This window comes from Otolemur garnettii, unplaced genomic scaffold, assembly GCF_000181295.1.
Source record: "Otolemur garnettii isolate 467f Iridium unplaced genomic scaffold, OtoGar3 scaffold00018, whole genome shotgun sequence".
Taxonomy (NCBI): domain Eukaryota; kingdom Metazoa; phylum Chordata; class Mammalia; order Primates; family Galagidae; genus Otolemur; species Otolemur garnettii.
This window is the reverse complement of record NW_003852413.1, coordinates 22,629,899-22,639,733: the sequence shown is the minus strand read 5'-3', so window position 1 is coordinate 22,639,733 and position 9,835 is coordinate 22,629,899. Positions and strand designations below refer to the sequence as shown.

The following is a 9,835-nucleotide window of genomic DNA, read 5'->3' as shown; positions in this document are numbered from 1 at the left end:
GGTCAGGCAGCCAGAGACTGCCTTCTCAGCAGGCACAAGAGACTCTCTCTGGCAGGCAGTACCAGGCTGGGCTCAAGCAGAGTACAGCGCCTGTCACCCCCTGCCTGGGCTTCTTATATACCCCTCAGAGGGGCCTGTGGGACCTTGTCTCCTCCCCCAGAGTGGAGCCAACTCCTCTGCCTTCCTGACAAACACAGCTGCCTGAACACCTCAATGTGGCTCGTGTGAAGTTTTTCTTTTCTTTTTTTTTCAATGCAACAAAAGAGATGATTCATAATTAATGGTGTTTTGCCCTGGGCCATGGTTTTAACACTTGGATTACAGGTTCATCGCTCCACTCCAGGAGAAAAGAAAGAGCAACAGGGAGCAAATTCTATTCACAGCATAGTCACCAAAGCTTCAGCCTGCATAGTTAGAATAGCCTGGGGCCAGCTGTACCCTGCAGCTGGACTTCCCCACTGCCCCCAGCCCAGGAACCCGGCCTCAATTCTCCCCACCCCATGGCTGCTTCATGCTTTCCAGCTCAAAGGCCCTGTGTGTGAGTCTGCAGGTCTTGGAATGCAGGTCCCATGGGACAGGCTGAGGACCGTAGAGGGGGTCTTGAGTCAAGTTCCAGCTAAGGTGACCAGAGGCACTGGCATGTGTCCCTCCCTAGTGCCACAAAGGGACTCTCCTCCTCTCACCTCTGCTCCCCCACCTCCTGCTTCTGCAGCCCAGGGTCCAGGCACCCTCACAAAAGCCCAGAGGGCTCAGGGCTGACAAGGGGCTGATTGATGATCCTGCCAGCTGCCAACTGCACATGTGGCTGAACCCTTGCTTGCTTCTGGGACAAGTTGGGACAAACCTCTGCTGATAAGGCTGGGGCAAGTTCCAGGAAGCCCCTGTCTTCTCCAAGGAGAGGCAAGTCACTGCTTAGCAGGGCCAGATTAACCCCCTATTTGTCCTGTCAAGTGCTGTGTAGCTGGGGAGGGGCCGATGGAGAAGGCACTCACATCTGAGTATTATGGAAAAAGAGGAGACAGGAAGCTAAAGACACCAAAGATGGTGAAGGCCAAGGCACCACTTCACAGAGAAGGACCCTGAGCCAGAGAGGGGAGTTAGATGCTCAGGAGAGCACTTTACTCTGCCCACCAGCTCAGAACCCAACTTCCCAAGGACACCTGATACCTGTGGGCGGTAACACTTAGAGGCATGGCTGGCCCTCCAGCTCCAGGGCTTACAGAAAATCCAAGGGTGGAGAGTCAGGAGGAAGATTCCTGGTTGCAGTACAGTGAAGTGGATAGGGCACTGGGCTTCCTCAGGCCTGGGTTCAAATCCTGGCTTTGGGGTGGCACCCATAGCTCAGTGGGTAGGGCACCGGCCACATACACCGAGGCTGACAGGTTCAAATCCGGCCCAGGCCAACTAAAATCAGCAATGACAACTGCAACAAAAAAATAGCCGGGCATTGTGGCTGGCACCTATAGTCCCAGCTACTAGAAGGCTGAGGCAAGAGAGTGGCTTAATCCCAAGAGTTTGAGGCTGCTGTGAACTGTGACGCCACAGCACTCTACCAAGGGTGACATAGTAAGATTCTGTCTCAAAAAAATAATACAATAAAAAATAAAAAAAACAAATCCTGGCTTTGACAATTACGGACATTTTGCTTTTTCAGTCTCAGATTCCTTAAGGCAAGGGGCACTCTCAGCTTTCAGTTCCACGGAAGCCCCAAGGCTCAAGAGACCCCATCCTCTGAGGGGCCAGATGGTGGGCCTCACATCCAACACCAGGGCCTTCTGAGTACCCTTACCAGGAAGGACTTTGTCCTTGGGCATCGGAACGCCATCTGTGAGCCTGAGCCCACTTAGACGAGCATACTGAGGTGGCTTAACAGCATTGCTCCTCCGTAACCAGCTCCTATGGGGCAAAGAAGCCTGTTCTTACTTTTGCTGGGGTAACATAACCTTTCCTTCCACTGTCCACCTTATAATGTACAAAGCACTCTTGCACCCACTGCCCTCTCTGATCTTCGCAACACAGAGGGTGACCATCCCCCACCTGAGTTTCAGAGGAATAACGTGGGGACTCAGAGAGGTAAAGCAATTTGCGCAAGCTGGCACAGCTGGTAAGAGGCATCATCAGGACTCAGCCAGGTCCTTGGACCACCCCCGCAACCAAATAGGGGACAGGAAAAAAAGGGTCTCACCCTCAGCCCCAAATCCCTGCATCTGAGCTGGGGTGGTAAGGAAGGGAACCACAGGCCTGGGTGGGTGTGGCGGGGTCCCCCCTCAGTGAGGCCTCCCAGAAAGCTGGGCCTCCAAGCTCTGGGCCCAGACAGTGCAGTATTGTCTCATGGATGGGAGGATATTCTCTTTTCCTCAGAAAGAAAAATAATCAAACTCAGATCAGCCAGAGCTCATTAAAGCCTCTGCAGACTTTGTGGCCCCAGCAATTAACAAGGAACAATTACTTGCCCTTCACCCAGGTGAGGTCGACTGGGCCCCAGCCAGCCCCCTTCCTGCACCGTGACCTATCTCCAAGCAGCCCCTCTAGGTAGCATAGCCACCTCACAGGCCCAGCTGCCCCCTCACTCTCCCAATCGCAACTCCCTGGTTTCATGCTAGACAGCTACCATGAGCTTAGTTCTGGGCGGGCAGGGGCCTTTTCATTAACACCGGGTGGGAGCCTTGGAGGATGGAGCTCAGCCCCAACTGCAGCCCCAGGCCCTGCTCCAGGCAGCCCGCCCAGGATGCTGTGCCAGATTCCGACCTTCACCCATTGCAGCCAGACAGACTGTCTCTGGAGCTTCCCTCCTTGGGATGAGGCTGCGCCGGCCCAGTGGAAAGAACCTGGGCTGGATTCCACCTCAGGTGTGACTCAACCCCTCCGAGCCTGGATCCTGATTTTAAGTTGGGCCATTAACAAGGACCCTGTCCATAGGGCCTATGTGAACCCTAAAGGCACATGGGGAGGGAAGGCGGCATGAGGCTAAGGGCCCTCCCACACCTCGCTGTTTCCCAGGCAGATGCCAGGGCAGAGTGCACCACCTGGGCCTAGAGATGCCTCTCTGAATCCCTCCTTTCCCATTTGCTAGGTGTGTGGCTTTGGGAAACAGTGCTTCCTCTCTCTCAGCCTCAGTCTACCAGTAAGGAAAAATGGAGATGAATCCAGTCAAGCCTGACTCACAGAGACGGAGCACGATGACTGACAGGAAATGCTTTACAGACTGAAGTGGCCCTGATGACCAGCAGTGACAGAAAGACCTCACTCCCTCTATCCTATCCCAGGTCTCCTGGGACACAGCTCCTGGACAGAGACAGAGAGTGCCCTGCCCTGGCCCCTCCTCCACTCCTCCCTCACCATGCACACACAAAGGCTGGTTTCATTCCTGATACCCAGGCCAAGACCTGGTGACCAGCCCCACCTGTGGGCCTAGACCCACCCCACCCACATTCCAGGGGCCCCTCAGGCAGGGAGAGAGTTTCAGCTGTGACAAGGGAGGCTTTCTTGAGAAGGGACAAGTGTTCTCTGGGCATCCCCAGCCTGGATGTGAGGCCAGGCCTCTGCTTCTGGCTCCCTCTCAAAGATTCTCTGAGAATTTGGTGGGAAGCAGGGGGAAGGGGTGCTGGAGACCAAGGGAGAATAGCAGGGCTGGGAGCGGAAGAGGGTCCCAGCCAGGGCTGCTGCAGAGAGAGGAAAGAACTGGGAGCTGGAGTCACATTTATAACCTGCAGGCAAGCTAACCCACCTCTGTGAGCCCCACGGAGAATGGAGGAAATAGCACCTCCTTCAGGATTCCTGTGGCTATAGCAGGGTCTGGGCACACATGCCTCACTTGGCCCTGGCCTCACAGGGCAGACAGGCCTGCTGTCACAAAGGGCTAGAGCACATTCAGCCTGAACCTCTCAGCTACAGAGAAGTGGGGCTTCTTTACAGGGCTGGTATTTACCTTGAATTGGCCTTAGTTCTTGGCAGCTGAGCAATAAACCACAGGAGCAGGGCCATACCCACCCAAGGGCAGAACTGTACCAGGAAGTTGGGACTTCATTCCTCGGCTGGCCCAGGGCAGGCCCCAGGCAAGCCAAGCTGGGGGCTTGTGGAAGGTCTGGGTCATGGCTGGGTCTCATCCCAGGCTCTGGCCCAGGTATGGGCTAGTGGGTGTAAGGGGCTTACACAGAGCTATCCCCAAATAGATAAATGTGTTAGTGCACATGTACATCCACACACCACCCCAAAGGACACACCCTCTCAGCCTTCCTCCAATTGGAATGCCTAACCCCAAAACCCCGGTTTGAGTTAGGTGGAAAATGTGTCAGAAGGAACTGCCCCCGGGAGTCCCAGTCTTAAGCCATCGTATGGAGGGCAGCTGGAATACCAGCAAGATGTGCACAAGTGGTATCAGCTCTAGAAAGCCACTTGGATTGAGCCACTTGGATTCTAGTCTTAGCTCTGCCATGTAGTTGCTGTGTGGCATTAGACAAGTTACTTAACCTCTCTGAGTCTGTTCCATAATCTATAACATGCAGCTCAAGCTCATACTCTCTTAGAATTGTTTTGATTCAATGGCATCTTATAATTGTTCAGTATAAATTTTAACAGATACTCCAACCCCCAGGGGAGTAGAGTGGAAAGAAAACAAATCTGGAAATAAAAACTACAGTTTCAAATCTCACCTTTGCCATGTGTTAGAGCAGTTACATGTACGGCAAACCATTCTACCTCTCTCAGTGTTAGTTTACCACTCTAAAATGGAAGCAATGCTTATTTCACAAGGCTGTTGTAACAGGAACAGGTTAAATAAATGATTTCTACAAACAGGAATTACCATTCCAATCAAAGCACATTGAGAGCCCTCCATTCCTGTTTCTAGGACATGATGAACTTTGGTTCAAATAAAACCTAAACAGAGCCAAAGCCTGACCCATTTCTCCATAGGCTGAAATAACAAATGAAACATCCTTCTTTGCCTGGGCCATAAACTTTATTGGCAGTTCAGGAGAAGAGCAAGGGTAAGCGTCCCTCCCTTCTCATGCTCCCAACCCAGGGAAATCCCTCTGCAGGAGCCTGCTTAGACGACCTTGGACGTGGGCAGGTTGTTGTAGTGGGCCTCCTGGCCCTCAAGCAGGCTGCGGTAGGTGGCGATCTCCTGCTCCAGCCGCGACTTGATGTCCATGAGCCGCTGGTAGTCCTGGTTCTGGCGCTCACTTTCAGCACGCACATCACCCAGCTGGGCTTCAAGACTGCTGATCAGCGCCTGGATCTGTGCCAGCTGGGCTCCATAGCGGGCCTCCGTTTCTGCCAGTGTGCCTTCCAGGGCAGCTTTCTGAGAATAGAGAGAGGGGAGGTGACTCAGCAGAGCCTGCTTCTTAAAGAGGCCATGGGTACAGCTACTGGCTAGGCTGTCCAAGGCTGCAAGGGCACAAGGGGCATCCCATGGGGACAGGGAGTGGGAGAAGGAGAACATACCATGCTGAGATGCGACTGCAGTTCAATCTCAAGACCCTGCAGGGTACGCCGCAGGTCAGTGACCTCGGACTTTTTAATCTCAAGCTGCTCCTTGTGGCTGATGACCTCCTGGTTCAGTGTATCCATCTGGATGAAAGAGAAGGCCAAGGGAATAAGCACTGAGGCAGACCTCTGAGTGGGGAAGATGCAGCCCTCTCTCCACAGTGCCTGCTTCCCCCTGTATACCTGGGTGATGAACAAGGTTTCCACATCCTTCCGGTTCTTCTCAGCCATGACCTCATATTGGCTTCGCATGTCACTCAGGACCTTGGCAAGATCGATGCCCGGAGCAGAATCCACCTCCACATTGACCTGGCCTCCCACCTGGCCCCTCAGGACACTGATTTCCTGGAAGGACACAGCAGAAATGGGTATGTCAGGGCCCAAAGTCTGCTGGGCCTAGGCCAGGTCACTCCTACACCCCTGAGACCAAAGGGGGTTGGATTTCAGGTGCAGACCTAGAAGCCAGCACTGGGTGATGGACTGGGTCACCCCATCCCTGCTGGAACTCTGAGAGCCATGATCCACACCCAGGGCTATGCTAAAGATGCAACAAGTGTGACCACGGTCAGAGGATATAGAGTAGAAGAGTGTCTTCACCCTTGGAATACTGTGGAAGGACAGAAGAAAGGCCCAGCTTGAAACTCACCTCCTCATGGTTCTTCTTCAGGTAGGCCAGCTCCTCCTTCAGGCCTTCAATCTGCATCTCAAGGTCGGCTCTGGCCAGAGTCAGCTCATCCAGCACCCGGCGCAGGCCATTGATGTCAGCCTCCACACTCATACGCAGGGCCTGCTCCGTCTCAAACCTTTCAAAGGAAAATAGATGTGATCAGGCCAGAATTTCCTCTGCATCCCTGAAGATTTCCCCTTTTCCCTGGAGCTCAGGGGTCCATGGGTGTGTGGGTTGCTTCAGACCAGCTGGGGTAGGTGAGGACAGAGTCCAGTCCACCTCCCGCACTGAGCACTGTAAAAGCCTGGGACTTTCTCCCCACCCCCTGCCCTACCCTGGCTTCTGCAGCCCCCGGGGCAGATACTTACTTGGTTCGGAAGTCATCTGCAGCCAGACGGGCATTGTCGATCTGCAGGACAATCTTGGAGTTCTCAATGGTGGCACTAAGAATCTGGAAAGCAGAGGCAGGAGTTTGGCACCAGTTCAGCACATGGGCATTACCCACCCACTTTCTTCCCAGAGGGAGGGGGCTCCCTAGAGACCAATGCCCCAACCACCCATCTGCTGCCCATTGGCCTACTCTCTGGAAGGTCCTGGCATCAGTCCATGCCCAGGAGGAAACACTGGAGCCAGGGGAACAGGGACATGGGCTAGGGAGGGCAGGAGGCTGGGGAAGAAATCTGACACCTGTGCCCAGTGAAACTCTAAATGGCCTAAGGGAATCTATAAACCAGATGCAGGGAAATATGGGGGAACCAAGAGAAGCACAAGAAAGGTTTACTCTTTAATATGTACCCCCCCACACTCAAAGCACAGTCTGCCTTCATGGAACAGAAACGCATTTATTGAGTATCTACTATGTGCCAGGTACTTTATACTTGATTCTTTTGTTGCCTCTGGAGCCTCACTGCGAGGCCAAACTCACTGTAATCCTTTTACAGCAGTGGGAAAAACTATCCTAAGGTTCAGGATGCCTCAACCAAGCCCACCCCAACCTGAGGATCTGAGTTCTCTCAAATCTAAGGGGTATATTCACATCTTCCAGCTTACAATTGAGTTCAGTGTTTTTCAAAGAGCAAGTCATAACTCATTAGTCAAGGCACCAAATGGTGCTCTGAAACAGAACAGAATATAAAATATAAAATATCAGGGTGGCGCCTGTGGCTCAAAGGAGTGGGGCGCCAGCCCCATGTACCAGAGGTGGCGGGTTCGAACCCAGCTCTGGCCAAAAACTGCAAAAAATAAATAAATAAATAAAATATCAGGGGGGACCACCACAGCAGGGCAAGAACTGTTTCAAGAAACTTTTGCCACTATGGCGTGTGCATGTGCACACACAGGGGTGAAAGAGAAAGTACATATGAGGGTGTGCAGTAAAAAGTATTTCTTATTGTAGGTCACAGTTTTAAAAGTATGAAAAGCACTGTTCTAGTTGGTTGTTTGACATCTCTACCTCTGACTCCTTGTCTGTGGGTCCAGGTCTATGCCCCCAGCACCCAGCACTGTGTCAGGTACATGTGGACCCTGGAAAATATTTTGGGGGTTATTGAGAGATCCAGCGTGCAGGACTGTTAAATATCCGACGGGTTTCTGAGACATTTCTTCAGGACCAAGCTCTTCCCTGTGGGCCCTGAACCTCCCTAAGAGCAAGTGGTTTTGACGCTGAGGTCTCCAGTCCCTGACTCTCCGCCCATAGAGTTGCCCCTATACAAGGTCATGCCAACAGAGGTCTACGCAGGCGTCTCTCCTCTACCCAGCCCAGGCGTCACAGCCGGCCTCCCCCATTTTTACTAGAACTCCTCTTAAGTCCTGAGCGGCCCCCTGAGCAGGAGAGAAATAGGAAGCCAAAGCCTGAGCCTGATGGAGCCTAAGCCTGTCTAGCCAAAGAAAAGGAACGCGGGGGGTGGGGGGGCCCATGATCTCCGGGCACGGAGCAGGCCCTGGGTAGACCAGATCCTCCCAGGCCAAACTCCGGCATCTTCCTGGCCCCAACGTCTATTCTTCCGTCCCTCTTTTCCCCAGGCATTGCAGGCTGGCGTCCTTCCCTCACCCCTCCCCTCCAGTCCCACCCCGGTGCCTCTAGACTCCCCACCCACTTAACCTGCCCCACCCAGTTGCAGGTCCCGCCCCGCGGTCCTGCCTCTGTCTCTGCCTACCTTCTTTCTGCCCCTCCCTGCGGGCCCTCCCACGTCCTAACGGGCTCTCCTTTGACCCAGCCCCGGCCAGGCGGTGGCCCAGGTGCCTCCACCCCCGCCCCGACCTGGCCTGGGCCGCTGGCTAGGCTTCCGCGGCCGCCGCCCGCCCTCCCGGCAGGTGCACTTCCTGGAGCCAGGCAGCCGCCCACCTTGTCCCGCAGGTCCTCGATGGTCTTGAAGTAGTGGCTGTAGTCTCGGGAAGGCCCGGGCCCCTGCTTCTGGTACCAGTCACGGATCTTCACCTCCAGCTCCCCGTTGGCCGCCTCCAGGGCGCGCACCTTGTCCAGGTAGGAGGCCAGGCGGTCGTTGAGGTTCTGCATGGTGGTCTTCTCGTTGCCCACCAGCAGCCCGTCGGACCCCGCCAGCGTACTGACAAAGCCCCCGGTGTAGCCTCCGCCATAGCCCCCGGAGGACGAGGACACCAAGCGAGCAGAGGACACAGACACCCCGCGGCCACCGGAGCCCCCGTGGATACTGGGCGCACGGTAGGCGCCCCCAGCCCCAAAGCGCACGGAGCCGCCTCCCAGCCCGCCGAAGGAGGAGGTGGCCGATGACTGGCGATAGCTGTAGGAAGTCATGGCGAGGCGGAGGACTGAGCTGCACTGGCCAGCGGAGCTGCTATCAGCGGGAGAGTGACGAGGCCCTCACCTGGCGCCTTTTATGCCCTGGGGCGGGAGGGGGAAAGGGAAGAATGGTGTCAGGGGCGGGTATCTGAGCCCCAAGGAATTCGCTGGCTCCCGAGTGCAAATACGGCCGCTATCCCCATTGGTCAATCCCTGGAGGCTCTGCCCCCAACTCTCCCCTTTCAAAGACCAGAGGCCCCTGCCAGCCCAAAATCTCCCTTCCACAGCCCACTCAGATCCTCAGACCTCACAGTCCCCTGGGCTTGTTCTCTGGATCGTCACCCCATCAAACACATACTTAGACACTCCCATCCTGGGAAGTCACATTTCGACCCTCACCCCTTAAAATAACCCAGAGTGGGGCGTGTGTGTGTGTGTGTGTGTGTCTCTCTCTCTCTCACACACACATGGAATTGCAGTCCTGCACACCCCCACCAAGTGATTGTTAAGAGCACCTTCTCTGGAATCACGTTCTGAGTCCCTTTCTTGTGATCATAGCCAATACCCTACCACCACCACCCACTTTGACCAGATTCCTACCCTTCACTGCAAATTACAGCCCCCCCAACCCACTACCTTGGAGGAATCACTGACAGCCTAACTACCCCTTGTCCCCACTGACAAAGCCACAGTTTCCGGATCAGAGTGTTCCTCCCAGAGACAAAGCTGCCCCACCCTGCTGTGGCCATACAATGTCCCAGGTGACAGTAGGCTCCAGGGAAGAGCTACAGGAAGTGGTTCTGGCAGCTGGACTGGCCCCTCCAAAACCCCCAGCTCAAGCCTGCCCCCCCCACTCTGGAATTCTCAAAGCCCACCCTCTCATCAGGATAATCTACCCCGCCTTCCATACCAAAAGCAAGCAT

At 54.7% G+C, this 9,835-nt stretch overlaps 1 protein-coding gene across 1 annotated transcript; it reads right to left on the bottom strand.

Annotated features, from left to right (window-relative positions):
* Positions 1–4,947: 4,947 nt before the first annotated feature.
* KRT19 (keratin 19) lies at positions 4,948–9,062 on the bottom strand. Its single transcript, XM_003786369.2, has 6 exons — positions 8,499–9,062; positions 6,523–6,605; positions 6,134–6,290; positions 5,671–5,832; positions 5,446–5,571; positions 4,948–5,302 (listed from the first exon to the last, which is right to left on the bottom strand). Exons 1-6 carry the CDS (start codon positions 8,925–8,927, stop codon positions 5,048–5,050), a joined length of 1,212 nt encoding a protein of 403 aa, XP_003786417.1. The 5' UTR covers positions 8,928–9,062; the 3' UTR covers positions 4,948–5,047.
* Between the last annotated feature and the right edge of the window lie 773 nt (positions 9,063–9,835).

Coding starts and splice junctions, on each gene's coding strand:
- KRT19 (XM_003786369.2), bottom strand. CDS start 8,927: ATGACTTCCTACAGCTATCGCCAGTCATCGGCCACCTCCTCCTTCGGC. Junction 6,291..6,522: donor GCAGATGACTTCCGAACCAA/GTAAGTATCTGC, acceptor TTCCTTTGAAAG/GTTTGAGACGGAGCAGGCCC. Junction 5,833..6,133: donor TGAAGAAGAACCATGAGGAG/GTGAGTTTCAAG, acceptor GTGTCCTTCCAG/GAAATCAGTGTCCTGAGGGG.